Source organism: Stegodyphus dumicola, chromosome 11, assembly GCF_044657685.1.
Source record: "Stegodyphus dumicola isolate Sdum_Otavi_A_Nest chromosome 11, ASM4465768v1".
NCBI lineage: Eukaryota > Metazoa > Arthropoda > Arachnida > Araneae > Eresidae > Stegodyphus > Stegodyphus dumicola.
The window spans coordinates 80887606-80906622 of record NC_140778.1 but is presented as its reverse complement, the minus strand read 5'-3'; the positions used below and the strand labels follow the sequence as shown (position 1 = coordinate 80906622).

At 33.1% G+C, this 19017-nt stretch overlaps 1 protein-coding gene across 1 annotated transcript in view; it reads right to left on the bottom strand.

Moving 5' to 3' along the window:
• The window catches only part of LOC118193658 (cubilin-like), a 435777-nt gene that overhangs the window by 189268 nt on the left and 227492 nt on the right, over positions 1–19017 (bottom strand). The window contains exons 29-33 of the mRNA XM_085826886.1: positions 17967–18148; positions 14356–14521; positions 12818–13002; positions 6069–6237; positions 3999–4189 (exon numbers count right to left, since the gene is read on the bottom strand). Coding sequence (XP_085683012.1) covers positions 3999–4189; positions 6069–6237; positions 12818–13002; positions 14356–14521; positions 17967–18148 — 893 coding nt within the window. The remainder of the gene's footprint in view (positions 1–3998; positions 4190–6068; positions 6238–12817; positions 13003–14355; positions 14522–17966; positions 18149–19017) is intronic.

The following is a 19017-nucleotide window of genomic DNA, read 5'->3' as shown; positions in this document are numbered from 1 at the left end:
AATAGTTAGAACATATTGAAGAAAGTTTTCCATAAATTCGAATCTATTAAAAAATCTGATGTGGGCAACACATGACTTCCTTCTATTTCCATATACATATTTTTTCCTGCATTTCATTTAAACTTATTCCCTCGAATTTTTATCAGAGATATACTTTAAATAAATTCAATAAATTCAGTTCTCGCTTCGCAGCGAAGCAAAAACACTTAATAACTCAAAATATGTTTATTGATATTTGAAAAATATAGAAAAACATAAAACACCAAATATAGTTAAAGCAGTTAAAAACTTTTACAATTAGAATTATAGTTCCTCAGCAAAAACAAGCTATTCAGCCAGCGGGCAAGAAGACAGATTTTGCGGTGCACAAAACTTAAAGCTTACTTTTGGTCTCACTCGACAGAAAGACACTGAAAGAAGCAGAAACTGACTTATTCCTGCTATTATGGCACTATTCTGCTAAGTTTCAAATGTAAACTAACAGCCGCTCCGTTAAGCTTAGTAGCAATTAAACAATTTTTAAATAGTTAATGATTTTACAACTATTGCATGCAGATTAAATGAAGGCATAAAAACTTTAATCGGAACATAAGAACAACATAATCCAATCATTTTTAAACAAAAAAATACAGTATTTAACAATATATAAGAATAAAAAGACTGAGCTCAACGAGCCGATTAATAGACTATATATATATATTTATATAAACATTTACTAAATAAATATTGATTATATTATCTTCTAATATAAAGTTCGTAGAATGTATCAAAATGGGGGAACCCAGATGTAGGAAGTTTAATTCCGAAAATTGTTTTTTAAAAGAAACTTGAATGTAAATCATGAAAAAACTTTTTAAGGGGACTTCAATTTAAATCATGAATAACAAAAATTCAAACTTTGAAAAAGAAAATTAATAAACCAAGTAATTATCGTCGTCATTGATCGGAAATTAGTTGACTTTTCAAGGGGAACAAACCGTTCTCCCGTTCAATTAAAAAAAAAAAAAAAAAAAAAAAACCCTCTCGTTCAATGAACAAAAATTAACAAATGCGAAGGTGTTTTGTCTTTTACTCAAGTAAGAATGATGACGCCAAACTGGCAAATTAAGCTAGGCCGAAATTGCAGTTCCGTTAAGTGATTGACTTTTTAGAAAACTTGAGACATTAAAGCCAAATTAGAGTACCAAAGAATTCATTTTGCATGTAGCATTTTCGCTAATACAATAGATTCTTTAGAAATTTTGAGTGAATAGCCGAATTATGTAGTGTCTCAAGTTTTCTAAAAATCCAATCACTTAACGGAACTACAATTTTGGCTTAGCTTAATTTGCCAGTTTGGCATCGTCATTCTTACTTGAGTGAAAGACGAAACACATTCGCATTTATGAATTATTGTTCATTGAACGAGAGTTGGTTTGTTCCCCTTGAAAAGTCAACTAATTTCCGATCAATGACGATAATTACTTGGTTTATTAATTTTCTTTTTCAAAGTTTGAATTTTTGTTACTCAGGATTTAAATTCAAGTCCAATTAAAAAGATTTTTCATGATTTACATTCAAGTTCCTGTTCCTTTTACAAAACAATTTTCGGAATTCAACTTACTACTTCTGGGTTCCCTCATTTTGATACATTCTAATAAATTCATATTAGGAGACAATATAATCAATATTTCTTTAGTAAATAAATTATTATTATCTTACTTTGCAACTATTGCGCAAGTATTAGAAAAACTTGTTTTCGATTTCAATGAATTTTTGTTCGTTCAATATATCTATATTTGACAAATGGTGACACATATATTCTTTTGGTATGACCAATTATAATCAAAAAGGGAGATGCACAACTACCTATTATAGCAGTCCCATAAACAAAATTTCATCGTTTTGAGGCCACTAGTTTTCGAATAACTTATTTTGAAAATTTGATAAATAACAATGGATATCGTAATTTTTTTTTTTAAATTTTTCTTACTGTTTAGTAATGTAAACGGAAGTTAAACCATTTAAGTGTTGTATTTTTCGAAGATCCACTGATGAACTGTTCGGTTTTATTTTAGGTTAAGCCCACTTTTTATTTGGATGTACGTACTAACCACTATACGAAAACTTTCATGGTCATTATTTAATTAAATGAATAAAAGTTTAAAAAAGATTTTTGGAATTACACAAAGATACTTTCTATATTTGACAAATGGTGCCGTTAAAATTTTATAATAATTGTATTACACCATAACAAATGGTGACTAATTTTCTCTCCATGTAGCACTGTAATGATGTAGATTTCTCTATATTCTCTGTTTATAAGGATAGAGGGTTCTATCAATTTCTGTCATAATCTTCTACTGGGAAGTTCTCTTGTTCCCTGGTGAACTTAAGTTTATTAATCTAGATACTTCTTATACTGACAAAATTTAAGAACTCTATTATATTTTTTTGTGTTCGTGTGTGTTGCTATAGTTCGTGTGCTTTGCTTCGTGTGTGTTGCTTATAGTGCTTTACTACTGTTATTTTTTGTCTGAGCATTTAATGCGGTTTTTCAGTTTTGCTCTGTTACCTGTGATTCATCAAGATAGTCCCTACGTTTCATGGGATAATTCAATGGTAAGTGGCTGAATGATTACCATTATTGCAATTCACACGTTTTGCTCGCTCCAGGTTTGCACTCGTACGAGAAGAAGCTCAAAATTCACACCCGTAAAAACGTCAAGTACGCACCCGTACGAGAAATGTCATCTTCTACAATGTATACGTTTAAGTGCCTTGAAGCATTCACGTTGCGTATGTTTGTACTCTAGTAACTAAAACACTGTCCAAGTTTACATAAAAAAATGTTTCATACTGTACGTTAATATTGGTCCAAAATACATGCACACTACATGTTGAAAATTGGCATGGACTAACAATTTGAGGTGCAAATATTCTATATTATGACCCATTTTCGTTTATTAAACAGCTTGCAGCTTGGAACAAGATCATTTGTTTATTTTTAATATTTTTTAAATGCTTCTAGATATTGTGTGTGTGTGTGATTATGGCAAAGCCTTGAGCGCTATCTGCCTAAGGGAAGGGATGACTTCGTAAAGGACTTTCTAAGGAAATCTGGCTCGTATACACGTTACACATCGGGAAAACCACGAAAACGCCCAAGCAGCCAGCCCGTTCGCGGGATTCGAACCTCGGACCGAACTACCAGTGTTCAGCGACTTTACCGCTAGGTCGCTGGTGGGCTTCTGGATATTAAATCAGTGGATGGGTTAGAGCTTTACTGGAGAATTTACTGTGATGATATTAATATATAAATTTATGTAACATTTAAACTAGATATTAATATATAGTTCAAATTTATCAAATTATGAAGTTTATCTTTTAAATTATAGGAGGAGTAATTACGGTTTCTACGAAAGAATGAACTTGCGAAAGCTTTGTGATCCGCCTTCATTTTCCATTTTTATTAAAATTATAATATTTTATTTCATGATAGTTATGTTTAAAACTTTTCTGTTTCCTAACCGGAAGTTTTATTATGAAATGAAATATAATGCTAATCGCAAATAAATATTAAATTTTAAGAATTAAAAAAATACTGCAAGGTAATAAATAATTAATGCGTATTTTCTAAATTTAATTTTATCGGTTGTCACTAAAACCTAAGAAACTGTGAGACTGTGACTGTGAATGTGACTGTGACTGTTTAAGAGAGGACTGTGATAGTACTTGAAGAAATCTCTATTATTATAGAAAAAATAGATATAGAGTATAATGCTAGGGATAGGCAGATAGCTATCATTCTAGAGATCTCTATTAGTTTTGCCATTAAAGCTTAAGAAAAGCATTCCTGCAAATGGGATCTTTATAAATTGAGTTTTAAATTTCCAGACTTCATGATTCATGTTAACTGAAACTTTATGCTTCTTACTGATAAAAGTATACGTTATAAGAAAAATTAACCAATAAAAGAGATATTAAAATAACAAAATTGAATTTCATTAAAAACTTACCGCTACATGTCCAAGTGAGCAATTGGTCCCTTGTGGAATTTCGAAATCATAAAATTCTAACTCCACTCGGTGACCGGAAGACGTCTGTATCAAATATTCACATTCGTCATTAACGTTGTAAGGATCCGGAAAATTTGGAGAAAGGATTGTGCTTTCCGCTGCTGTGAATCGACCTCCGCATCCTGAAGTTCCTGTAGAAGTTTAATGGAAATAAGTTATTTTACAGTCAAAAAGCGTTAAAATTTTCAATATTTTAGAGCAAGCATTTGATTCAAACTTAGAATATTGTTAAGAAATTTTGCACAGAGATAGATGATTTTAGTGTAATTTTATGTGAAACTGCTGTATTTCTTTTGTATAATGTAACATGAAAATCTAAATGACAGAAGTTATTCCGGAAAGCAAGAATACAGGGGCAATTCCATTTAACATTGAGTAAATGGGCATCTGGGTTATTTGGGGAGATATCTCTAAAATATTTTTGTCGAGTCCCTGTATCACCATAGTAGGTATTGTAATTGAATAAATGTAATTCATCACTACTTATAACCATAATTCCACAAGCATATTACTTTCCAGTAATTTCGAGAAGCAGAAAGTACTAGAAATATCTCGGCGGCCGATTGAAAACTATATAAGGTAGGAGAGAGCATCTGCTCTCAGTTGTTTTCATTGTTATTCCAAGTTATTAGTTCAGAGTGAACTGATACATCTCCGCTTTTTTGATATAGCTTCCTCTTTAGGTGCGCTTTGCTTTTTTTTTTTTTCGCGTTGTGTTTAACATTCTTAATAGTATGAAGTATAACTACTAATCATACTCTGTCGTACTGTGAACACCTGTATGGGTATTTCTGCAGAAAATGCCTGAACTTTGAAGTGATTTTATTTGACAAAAATAAATTTTATTAAGTTATCATCGGACCTGTGTGCATTTTATATATTACGAACCCGCACGCACGCAACAATATATTTTTTGTCATAACTGTGCTTTTTTAATTTTCATGTTACGCTTTTCAAGTTGCTTTGGGAATTTTACTTTCATATTTTACTTATCTTGTGAACATGTATTGTTGAGATGTTGAGATGTACATTTGTAACTAAAAAAACCATGCAATGAAAATATGAATTATTTAAATACTTCTTGATTGTTGACTATTTCTATATATTAAGGTATTCGACTACATTCTAATCGTCAGTTTTGATGAAATGTTTCAAAAAAATTTATTACTTTATTTTAAAGTTTATACATTAAGCTTCCCAAAACTACTTTTACTTTGTCTCTGCAGTCTTTAGTAGCAGAAGTATGGCTGTTCTACACCGTGAACCGGAAATTTCTGTTTAAGAACTTGAAAGATGGTGTCCAAAGGTACCACTAGATAACATTAACATGAGAATATTTCATTTTAATACTTTAGTGATGTTCAAAAGATGCTTTTGAACCTTTATACTTGGTATTAAATGTTCTGGAATAAAATTAGTAATTTAATTAACGACTATTAGTAACTTAATGTAAATGTAAATGTTGCCAAGTTAATTAAATTACTATAAAATTAGTAATTTAATTAACTTGGCAACATTTTTTTCCTTCTAACTTTACGTTAACAATACGTCAAACCTACTTTTGAAAAGCTTGATTTTTTTTCACTTTTTCTGTTACGAAAGAAACTAACTTAAAATATTACTACAGCAATTTTATGAAACTTTCCAAAAATATTATATGAAATTTTGTGAATGAAATAGACTAAACGTTTATGTACATATCTAAAACATTTTCAGACAATTTTGTAAATGAAAAGAAAGAAATTTCTCGAAAAGTAATTAATCCACGTACTCAAACAGTTATATTTAATAGGCATTTTACGTTACCACTTAGATTTTAGTCCATTAATTACTTATACCTTAATAAATTTAAGTGACAAAAATAAAAGTATAATGAATGAATACGAATGTATCCACAGAATTCACATGAGATTCCATAGATATAGAACCTCTTACTACAAATTAAGAAATATCATTTATAAGACTCATTCTGATGATTTGTAAACAAATACAAATATTTCTTATTTTTACCAGTATCAAGTTTCTTGAAGGATGCCTTGAAACCCCTGCCATTTATGTACGAATCACTGCTGAAGTGGACTACCATTTGATTTCCATGACTTGTAACTATCTGGCTGCCATTTATTCTGTGACAGGTATTCAAAAGTCTTGGAGAGTTCTCGTCTTCCCCTCCGTAAACCTGAAATTCAGAAAATTTTAGACTCAACAGAAATAGGAAGCTGATAACATAATCATTTAAAGAGAAGAGATTATAAAAAAATGCCTGATCTAAATACAAATACTTTCGAGAAGCTTGAGTCTGTACAGTGTTTAATTTCATCTGAAACTTAAAAGTGTTCTGAATCAAAATAAGCATTCCGTCATAATCATTGACTCATCATCTTCTTCCTAAACAAATGGAAAAGTTATGACAGCAACAGTATGCCTTCTCAGCGAATGTTAACCTCTCTTCTGCGCTGTAAGTATACTTTGAAGGCCTGTAAAACCTGGGTAAGCAATCGTAACAAAATAATAAGAAAACCATGCATTCAGTTATGGTTAATAAAGCCTCCGATTAACTAAAAATCTAATTTGTTTGAGGCATGTCCTAAGGAACAAATTTATGTTCAAAGAAATGATAGTCTTTTCTTAGTTATGGTAAAAACGATTACATTTATTTGGAGCATACACCACAGAAGTGATTGGATTGGGTTATTCAATTATGGCAAAGCACACGAGGGCTATCTGCCTAAAGGGAGAGATGCCTTCGTGGAGGACTTTCTAAGGGAACTGGCTCGTATACACGTTAGACATGAGGAAAAACCACGAAAACTCCCATGCAGCCAGCCCGTTCGCGGGATTCGAACCTCGGACCGAACTACCAGTGTTCAGCGTCTTTACCGCTCGGCCGCTGGTGGGCCTCAGAGAAGTGAAGAGAATAGACTATCATTATTAGACTGGAATTCTTTGTATAAGATTTGTTCTAAATTAATTATTGCTCTAGTAATTAACGCCCATTTATAACTTTTCCATTTAAAAAACCATTGTAAAAGAATAACATCCGCTTTTGTAATTTTTAATCAAAATTTTCGGATATTTTGACGAAACATTTAAACTTGAAAAATTCATTTTAAAGGATATTAAAAATGTATCTACTAGTTAAGGTTAAGGTTAAGGGTGTGTCTCAAGCAAAGCAGCTTATTTCAGTTTTAGAAATCTGAAAAAAAAAAAAAAAAAAAAAAAAAAAAAAAAACCGAGTTTTATGTATTTTTGCCTTGTCGCGAAATAAGAACTGAATTGATTGAATGAAAAATATATTGTTAATGAATTTCAGGGAAATAATTTTAAATGAAATGCAGCAGATATGTCCACATCAGATATTTTATTATTTATAAAATTCAAACTAACTGCATGTAATATTCAGTTTTGGTTTCGTATGAAGCATGAGGGATGTGATACGATATTTGATTATACTTTTCCCTATAGCAGAAGCAGAATGTAAAATTTTATCCAAATCACAGTATATCATAAACAATGCACCTTTTTTTCCGACTCGCGCATTATGAAGAAAAGGAAAAGAAAATAAGTTACTATAAACTAAGAACTTCGCCAAGTGAATTATTCTTGGCGTAAACTGAAAAAGTGCGCCAAGATAAATTTTTGAATTTCTCGTTAAGTTTCTCACCTAATTTTCCAAAATTTAACTTTGGCACAATTGGAGTCGTAGAATCGAAGTAAGAAAAAAATCTGTATTCACTTCAGAAAAAGTCTGATTTTTGTAGCTAAATACCTATACTAGAATAATGCTACGTATAAATCTAATATATATCCTTTAAGTCGCGCTTTCGAGACATGAAGAACTCAATTAAATTTCTTCGATTGGCACAGTAGGACAGGAAATATAGAGCTGTCCTTTTTTTGTTATATGCAGAGTGTACTTCATTTTAAAATTATATTTAATTTTTTCCCTGATTTAATGACATTCCGGTGACAGTCGTTAACTGGAGTTCCATTACATATAAATTAATGTTTTATTTAATTACTTATTTGAATTAAATTTTAATTTGAACTTCTGATACTTTTGGCTTTTAGAACTTGTCGTAGTGGGAAAACTAGAAAAAATGATATTCCCAATCGGAATGCTTTGATGCTTAGAATGCAAAGGTTTTCCCAAGCAGATCGAATTTCGATGATTAAACAGTATATTTTAAAACATAGATTAGATCACGATATTATCTTTCTCACATTCTGTGTTAGTGACTGCAATGGTTTATTCCTGACTTCGTCCATTTTTTCCGATCTCAGAAGAGACGAGGAACCATTTTGTATCTGATAGTACTGAATGCTACCAGTTTCAGGAAATCAGGCTACCAAGAGGAAAATTATCAAGGACCAAGAACGAATCAATTCACATGCATTTAGAAAGGTATCTTTAAGGTGCTTCAATAATATTTCTGCAAACACGGGCTGCAAAATAATGCTTAATCAAAAATAAAAATCATTTTGCTTGATTAAAACTCATCTCTGTCTTGCACCAAACGAAGAGTTTTTAAAGATAAGAGCATAAACTGCAAGTGAAATTTGAAGTAGTGTATTGTATGTACCCGTATAGTGAAATCGTTCATAGAAACAATTGCCATTAATACCAATATTGATATTTGCCAAATGTTTGAAAGTTTGACTGCGCGACTTTTGGATTACCCTGCAGAAATTGATAGGATTTTTACTGTTTTGTACTTTATGTCCGAACAAAACCAAAAAGGAGAAAAAGACTTCAGCTTAATCTCAATGAATTAACGTTCTGAAAAATCCAGCTACAACTACTTCAGTTAAAATGTACTGTTTTATAACTTCAGAAAAGGCGAAAGCATTGTACACAACAAGGATTTCTGAGGCAATTTACATACGATGGGTGGCTATAGCGCCGCTGTCGCAAGTGAACGGTGAGCTTTTTATGCAAATAAAATATACGTATTGAATACAGTAAATTAAAACTACTCAGTTGCCAAAAGAGGGTAATTAATTTATTTAATTTCCTTTTAAGTTATTAGACTTTTTTTTTCATCTGAAACGTTCGCTTATTTTAAAATAATGTAAATATAGACTTGTGTGTTTTGAAAAATTTTAGTTGCGTCTCTCGAACTTTGTTTGAATTCCAACATGCGGCTAATGCTGACATGAAATTTGGCCACACTGTTATATACTTTCCAATAAAAATGGCAGTGATGAGTTATGTTTTAGAATTTTGAATGATGATAATAATGTGATGACATGAAAAATACGTTTAGCTTTGTTTGACTAACGTTAAATTTTTACTTTCATTACTCTACACTACATCAAATTTTTGATCTAGTAATTCTGTTACTTAGACCAAAATCAGGTTCCAAGGATTTCGGTTTGAATTTGATTTATGAAGCACAGCCAGCATGCATTATTTCCTTCCAACTGATTTGATTAAACAAGGAAAATACCCTTTGCGTTTATTTAGTACTTCTGAAATAATGGTACTACTTATGGTAAAGTGGGCATCCGGTTATACAGAGCGTACCGTAAATGTTGCGATAAACTTCTAGGGAGTTAGGGCACATTGTAAGGATAAAGAATTGCGTAGGAACCCATAGCCGGAAATGTGAAAGGTAAGTGGTAACAGAGGTAGAAGATTGGGAAAAGAAACAAGAGTGATTAATTTGAAACATTTAATGGACATGAATACAAATGGTGTACGACAGCTTGAATGTTACAACAGATGCTCGAAGTTTGCAGCATCAGACGCCAAACATGCCTGACATCGACGGACCATATATTGCCGGACATTTTCAAACACACCGGGAGTTTCTTTGATTGTAGCAGATGCGCAGGCGAGTCTTGCCACGAGGTCCATTTCAGACACGACAGGATCGTGATACACGACACTTTTGATGGCTTCCCACAAAATGAAATCAAAGCCCGACAAATCCGGTAAACGTGGGGGCCAGGTAACTGGTCCACCACGTCCAATCCATCAATGTGGAAAAGATATGTTCAAATAGCTACGAACATCCAGTCCAAAAGGAGCAGAGGCCCCATCATGTTAGAATCACATGTTGCGCCTCACATTTGGTGGAACATCGTCAAGCAAATCGGGATGACACTTCTCCAGAAAGATCAAATAGTTCGCGGCATTCAAATGGTCCGTTGGTGTCATGCATGTTTGATGTCTAATGGTGCAAACTTTGAGCATCTGTTGTAACATTCAAGCTATCGTACACCATTTGTATATTCAAGTCCAATAAATGTTTCAAATTAATCAATCTTACTTTTTTCTCCATCTTCTACCTCTGCTACCACTCACCTTTGAAATTTTCGGGTATAGATTCATATGCAAGTCTTAATCCTTACGATGTGCCCTACCTTCCTTAGAAGTTTGTCGCTAAATTTATGGTACACCCTGTATACATTCCAACAAAGATGGCAATTATGAGTTACGTTTAGAGCATTTAAACATTATAATAATGTGATGACGTGAAAACTATATCCCAGTTCCTTCCCGAAGTCGACTGGGGCAACCCACGGCGTTCTGACTATGACTTGTACTTAGAGTGATCTGTTGGGGTACATAATCAGTCTTCACAGTGACTAAAACCAATGTTGATTCGGTGGTAGGTTCAGGCTTGAGGCCGAACTAATATTGTCTTGTCTACCCCTTGGTTTTGGGAACATTACATAAGTAGATATTGTCTTCGAGGGGTTAGATTCCGTTGGTCAGCACGATGGTCTTCGTCTTAGTTCATCGTTCCTTTTGTGTGGCGGCCGGTTGCTGCCCGACTGCACCTGTTTTACATTTCGTATCTTTGAAGGGCCCACCAGCGGCCGAGCGGTAAAGTCACTGAACACTGGTAGTTCGGTCCAAGGTTCGAATCTCGCGAACGGTCTAGCTGCATGGTCGTTTTCGTGGTTTTCCCATGTGTAACGTGTATACGAGCCAGTTTTCCTTAGAAAATCCTCCACGAAGGCATCCTCCCCTTAGGCAGATAGCCCTCGAGGCTTTGCCGTAATTAAATAACCTAACCTAACCTTTCTTGACTGTGTGCATGGTTGTCGTCTGGGGCTGGCGCTTCCTTGGATCAGCTCCAGGATTGAGGCGTTAGTAACTATGTTAAGGGCTTTAAATAGCCGAGGTCAAGGGTTCCCTTCTTCCTAGTGTACTAGCTTACTACCACTATGGTTTTGTGAAATTTACTTGAATGGGTAAATCGAAGAATTTCGTTCACTCAGTATGAAAATTAATTCATCAGTTTGTAAATATGGTATAAAATTATTTGTATTGTAAACATTACTGTGAAAGACCAAACTAGGAAATGTCGACATTCTCCGGCGAATATCAACTCATACCAAATACGTCGGTTAAGACCGAATGTTTGGTTATATTCGGTCTAGGCATTTGGGCTGTGATCGGTGTATGTCGATAAGCACAGATATGCTGTGGTGAAAATTGAAACGAGAAGTTCAGGAAACAGAAAGAGAGGCGTTTTAAAACAAAGGACTGTTGTGCGATTCATAGAGTCCATAACAGTTTAAGCTGTTACAATTTATAACACTAAAACATGAATCAAATATTAAGTAAGCTTATTATTGGTGTTATTTTCCTTTCTCATTTAGTAGTACTGTTCATTTTAAGTTCAACAGTTTATTTACATGTGCTGTTACTTACGCTTTCTTCTATTTTGACATATATTATAATATGGTTTAATAATAAAGTATGATTTATAAATATAACAAAAATTTTTTTATTCACGGTAAACTCGACATTCACCATCGATCATGGTGAATGTCGATGTTTACCGATGTGAGAAATAATTTTAATAAGAAATATTTTCTAATAACATATTTAGAAAATATTTCGGGTATACAACAAACGACAATGGGAATGCTGACGTTGACTGGAGAATGTCGACATTCTGCAGTGGCGGTAACGTGAATACTATTACTCGACTTCAGACAGAGATATTTCATTTTGTGTATCTGAAGTTAAACTTTTAATTGATTTTCTTTTCTGCATGCTAACTTGATGGGAAGCTACCTCAACGTGCCAAGAAGGTGAAACATCTTGTGATCGTGAAATTCAATTATCTCACCACCCACCAGCGGCCGAGCGGTAAAGTCGTTGAACACTGGTAGTTAAGTCCGAGGTTCGAATCCCGCGAATGAGTTGGCTGCATGGGCGTTTTCGTGGTTTTCCCCATGTGTAACGTGTATACGAGCCAATTTCCCTTAGAAAATCATACACGAAGGCATCCCTCTTCTTAGGCAGATAGCCGTCGAGGTTTTGCCATAATCATACACACGATTGACTCATCATTTTATCATAGTTCAGCCAGCAGACAAATTCTTTACCCAACATACGTGCTTCTTGTGCAAATATGTAGACATATCGGTTGCTGAGCATACATTTTTGATAGTTTTGTTAATTTTTCCCCCTTTTAATGATCTTCGTAATGCAGTGTCCTTTTTAACAACAGAAGTGCATTGTTTCAAGCAGAGAACACACGAATATAAAAAGAATGTAAAAAAAAACATTTTATGAAAGTTTGCCAAATAATGGTAAATAATACTTGTAGCGAAGACACAGAGATAGAAAATCGTGAAATTAGGAAAATGAAAGTGGCTGAATTTCTGAAACTATTTTTGAAAAATCCAAATTACCAAGGAATATGAACTATGCTTCATGAACATTAACCAAATGATTTTACAACAGGCAAGGGAATAAATCTATTGCAAGAATAAATGGATATTGCTCTTACCCTGAGGTAGTCATATATGCATTCTGATGCTGCTTCAAGGTCAAGTTCAAGTATCGTCAATTCCACTCTACTTCCAGGAGGGTAAGAAATGTGCCAGAAGCAAGAGGTACTGATCGGATAACCATTAGGATAGTTGGGAGAGGTAATGAAACCAAAATCTTTATTATCAATATCTCCGCCACAACCTAAAAAAGCAAATTAAGCATCTTATTAAATATAAACACATCATTAACATGTTAACAATAAATATAGTAATAAAGATAAAATAATCTATTTTGTATTGTTTATACTGTAGCATTTTGGTCGTGTTACACTGGAGTTAATATTACATGGATTAATATTACATGAATAAATATCTAATATTACATGGATATCATATAATATTACATGGATAGATAGATTACAAGATTGAATTAGAAATTCGTGTTTGAAGTTAAAATTCCTATTTTAAGGAGGATATTCAAATAACAAAATATTAAACAAAAATACTAACTTGAAACCTCATTCTTCAAAAGCAATAGTGAAATAGATCATGGGTAACAGTTGCCATGCAAGAAATAAAATCATCGAAAAGAAATTGAGGAAAGAGGAATGTCAGCTTTATAAATAGAGAGCCATGAATAGTCATATGTATTATGCTTGTAGAAAACATGATATGCGCAATACATTTATTGCCATTCCTTATTAAAACGTGCAAGCATTTTTGTCATACGCCTTTCGCATCTTAATATAGACACATGACCGACAGCATTACCATACAGTGACTAAGCAAGATCTCAATTAGAGTCTAAGCACTCGGTTGGATTCCAGAATACTTTCGTTCGACTTCTATATTCTCTTCTTAGTAACGACGGGAAGAAACGGCTTAAATAGTGATAGAACATACGATTGAACTTCGTTAGATTTTTAATATTTTAGAGCTTTATTCAATTTCTTTTATAACACAGAGGGTATTTTTTAGCTAAAAATATATTTCTAAATAATTTCATTTTCATATTTTCTATTTGTATCAAAACGTTTCAAATTGTTTGCTTCAGTGGTTAACGGAGTCTACTACGTTGTCACTGCACTCTAGTTCGGATCCCGCAGAAGGCAAGGGTTTTTTTGTAAATGCACAGTATCTTTGTGGAATAGGAATAATATAATTCCATCGTTTTGAAAGTTTATTTCAGATTTTGGGGGAAAGAAAATAGTTATGGTGTCACTGGATATCGTTTTCTGCGCTATTCTCTATCAGAAGCAAAATGGAACTGAACAAAGTCATGTGGCCACACATTACATGCTGCCCATGGTCTTGGGCAAAGGAAAGCACTTTTACATCTAGCCCATGATCATTCATGAGGCCGTCCTAGTGACTCTACATGTTGTCATGGGGATGAGAACCAAGGAAAGAGGAAAGAAGGAGTAGATCAAAGAATAGGAAACAAACAACAAGGAATAGGAAACTAGGAAGTTCATGGGAATGAGAACATTTCGTGTTAGCTTTATTATCATTGAATGGTAAATGATTTGCCTATGATTAACTTTTAAAATTTTACCTTTCATTGCATATTCTAATCTGAATCCTTCTCTTGTCACGGAACTGTCTGTTATCAAACGCACAATGGCTGTGTCCGTTGAAGTCTCGATAGTCTTGGGAGGAGAGCTCTGACCTCCACAATATTTACCCAACTGAACTTGTTCATTGTTCTTTACTTCTAACACCTGCAAAATATTAAATGCTTAAAATTTTTCTTGTTACAGAAACATGTTAGATATATTTACATGATTTTCTTATCTAAAAATCATACTTACTATATATTCCCCCTTCCTTTTTCATGCTAAATACATCTCTTGAAAATAGGGAGGGGTAAATTATATGGTAAACAAAGTATAGTATATATACTTGTATATATACTATAAAAGTATTAAAAGACGAAATTTAAAAGTATCTAATAAATCTCAGAAGGATAAATGTATTAATATTACAGTGTTCTAACCTCTTATGAATTATTACATTTAACATACTTCTTTTTATTTGCAAATATTCTTTTTTTCTTCTCATATTTTTATGACTTTACCATTAAATTTTCTAAATCATTCATCTGTCTATTATTCTTTTGAATCGAACATCTCATTTTAATTTATTAGGTATATGATTTCGAATAATTAATATTTTATTTGAGTACGTTTGTTGCAATGCTTTCAGAATTTTTATTTGTATTTTCAATTTATTGCATTTATCTTTTTACTTTAAATGACATTTTTCACAAAAAGGAAGTAATGAATGAATGAATTTATACAATATATGAAACCGATACATAATTTCCTTCTAAAACTATTCACTGTCGTCTTTCGAACCTTTGCATTTTGTAAAACCTCATTAGTCTTATACTGCATTTCTGCAAGTCTAGGGGCACTGTTAACAAGAATAATTGGTAATGATAAATGTGTAATATAAATATACTAATAAGATTCCGTCAGAATATTCTCCAAGAAAGGCATATCCCTAACCCTTTGTTTACTTAATAAATCCAGTTGATGGTGTTCTGACTCGAAACTGGTATTATAATTCCTCTACGACATGGCTAGTAGGGTTGACAAAGATGTTTAAAGTCGTCAAACTTTTATCTTTTATTTGTTATGAACAAGACAAATGTTTTGCAAATAATTGTAAGATACATGTTTTGCAAATAGATACCTCATTAATATGATAGAAGAAAGGGATTTTGTTTTATGTTTGAAACAATGTAGGAAATTATGAAGAATGTAGCGTTCAAATCCTCAGCGTTAAAATGTCCAGGCATAGAATTAATCAAACTGGAATCACCAGCAGCTTTTTCCACGACGCTTTGATAGGTAGCACAATACCCACAATACATTAACACAGCTAAAATGTAAGCAAAGATAAAATTAGGAACCCAGGGTGGCTCGAAATATACTCCTAGTTCTCTGCATTATTATGTCCAGAAACAAAATTTAATAAAAGCAACAGAAACTGTGAAAAACCAATTGTACCGAGACTCCTCAAAGGAACATAACTGTGAAAGATTAAATTGTGGCAGGTTTCTTTTAACTTGCCACTAGGTAACTAATAACTGGCCATTAGCTTTGTAGATGGTAGAACTTATTCACAGTCCTATAAAATGCCTTTTATGTGTTGCGAGTCCACTGGCAGTAAAATATGTTTGAGTTATTAGGAGTTGGAAATACTTTTTATTAGTTGTAACGTTGCGCGCTTCCAACCTGCGCGCAACAATAGTGGTGACTGCTGAGAACTGGAAAAGGAGACCAAAGTCTTGAGAAGGGTTAAAATCCCTTTTTATTCAACTTTAGAAATTACAAATGCGTGCTCTTGACGCTCACAAACTACGCCGACCCGGCGGTAAAATAAAAATAAGAAACTAAGAAAGGAATAGTAACAAGTGACTAACTACGAGGATCTCTAAACGTAACTAACCTCACCGCGTTCTAAAATACCGCTGATACTTTAGCAAACTTCTGAATATTACGTTGAAAGATTTTCAAACTGCCGAGGCAAGCACACAGGCCGAAACGCGTGGTTCTTCAATTTCTAACTAGCCACCTCCACGTTCGTGAAGTAAGAAAGCACCCTTTCGAACTCGTTTCCCTTCTATTTAACTCAGAATACTTCCGCTGATAATTTGAATCCTTGCGCGTTCTACTAAAATTTACATACTCTGGCATTGGCAATTCCAGGGGAAAGTAAGGCTTGACAGGAAAGATAGTTTAAACTTAAAATAAGTGTTAGTTAAAATAAATATAAACCCTACATAGTTAACAGGATTCTGAACAAGAGTTATGTATAACGTTAAGCTCCAGTTGAATAAAGTTAATACTTGTTGTCGTCTAAATAAATTTTGAGGTCAATGAGTGTATAATTTCTCCAAAGATAAGCTTTTTATTCGCTCCTTTTTTTTCAATAGTTTACGATGTTCATTATTTATCAGTTTGCAACTTAGGTGCTGTTTTTCAATATTCGTCTTTTCTTAGTAAAGTGGATATATTAAAAAACACTGAATTTAATACGAGACGATCTGTAAGTATAATAAAAACTTACAGAAAAAATCTGATGCGGACACCACGTGGCTTCTTGTACGGCCTATTAAACTATAACATTTATATCTGCAATCAATTTAAATTCATTTCCTCGAATTATTTCAACTTAATTAACCAAGTTGAAAATGACATCAAAAATTGCAAATTTTGAAATTAAATATCTTAGTAAATATTTGTAGTACCAAGGTTCTTACATTTTTATTTAAGTAGTATAAAATATTCGTAAATGTGTTGCCTGTAATATAAAAGCTGTTACAGATTACACAACAAACAAAAACAAAAACATCTCAATAAGATAACACGCGACGAATATCCCAGATTATAAAATAGCTCACGGAACAATATCTAATGAAAATGCGCTTAATAGCATTTAAGTCGCAAAGACTGTGAGCTGAACTGTTTAAACGCCAGTGCAACCCCTGGTTTGTATCATTACATAAAGGAAAAGAAGGAATTAAACAGAGGAAATTTCTGGAAAATTTCTCTTAGGTCTTCAAAATTACATCTTCCAGATACTGTCAGATTAGCGCCAAGTTAACAAAGGAAGGTGAAGGACTAAGATCTTCACCTTCCTTTGTCTCCATCTGGTGAAGATGATGGAGACAGATGGAGACAAAGACAGTGAAGTCTTTGTCTCCATCTGGGTTTCTTCTTGGGCTATTTTTTTCAACACTAAAGTCAATAAATTGAAAATTAAAAGCTATTCAAAATAGTGTTTAAATTAAATATTTTTAACATGCCGCAAATAATATTGAAATAAAATACGCAATAAATGAACACAAAACTACCAAACAAAATACACAAAATAAATAAGTATCAACTCGCAAAATGCAAGAATGTATGCCAACAAAATTCAACCAACCGATCACAAATAGTTAAATAATTTATATTTACCATTATATTTACAGCAGTGAGAAAAATAATGGTAAAAATTAAATCTTATCAAAAAAGGATATAAATTCGAAAAAAAAAAATTAACTGAATTATCAAATGGAAAGCATAGTAGCTAAATAAAAGGGAAAAATAGAAAGAAGAATAAGCAGACTGTGTTTTAAAGCATGATTAGAAGAATTAAATGAAAAGTACTCACCTCAACATAATCGGCGTCACAAGAGGCAGTTGTTTCAAGGAAGAAATGCGAGAAAGCTATGGATATATTATTTCCTCTTGGAGCACTAATGGTCCAACTGCAGTTGTGGTTATGTGGATAGGTATCAGGGAAATTTGGGCTTTCGATGACACCTCTTCTTTTAGTTAACACATTATTACATACTGTGAAAGAGAAGAAGGAATATTCTCATTTTTAAAAAACATTACAGCCTATTGATACAGCTTCAAATAATACAATTATAAATAAACATCCAATAAGTTGCGCTGCAGGCCATACCAAACCAAAACCCATAAAGAATACAGAAAATGAAATCTGTATTTACTGGAGAAACAATGCAACATACAAGGATTAACTTATTGAAATAAAAGCACAGTTAGATCTGTAGAATACAATGAAATTGGTATTTTAGGTAGCCACTAGAGGTAGCAATAACTTCTGTGACACGGCGTTGAAAGAAAGAGGCTTTGGGTCGGTGCTTGGAAGTTTATCAACTCCAACTTGTTTCTACACTCTTCCTAAGTTCATGTGGCGTAGCCGCCAAGTGTCGTATCCTGGCCCACTTTTTTACCTGTCATCAAACAGACATTTGCGATTGGCAACATATTGTGAGAATGTGAGGGCCTAAGCAGCAATGTGGTCTGCTGGCCAATTAAAACTATTGAACATTAAGTGCCCCATTACGGCCGCGAATTTTTCTGTTGATACTTGCAACAAGCGTTTGTAGGAGAGCAACAGGATTTAAAGCTTCAGAGATGCAGCGGTGACTGATGGGTGTCACTTTAAAGTGAGACGACATAGGGGTGCTGATGTAAAAATACACTGACACTCCTAACCGTAAGTCCAGTTGATAGACCTACGTGATGGTGCAAAATACAAAGGCCATGACTTCAATGGTAGTGTTTCTGCCAGACTCGGATTTGATGGCTCATATTATAAATTAGTCATTATTCCAGTTAGAAATTTAACTAGAAATTTTAAAAAATTAAAATTAATTAAAAAAAATCATTAAAAATTAATTTAAAAATTAAAA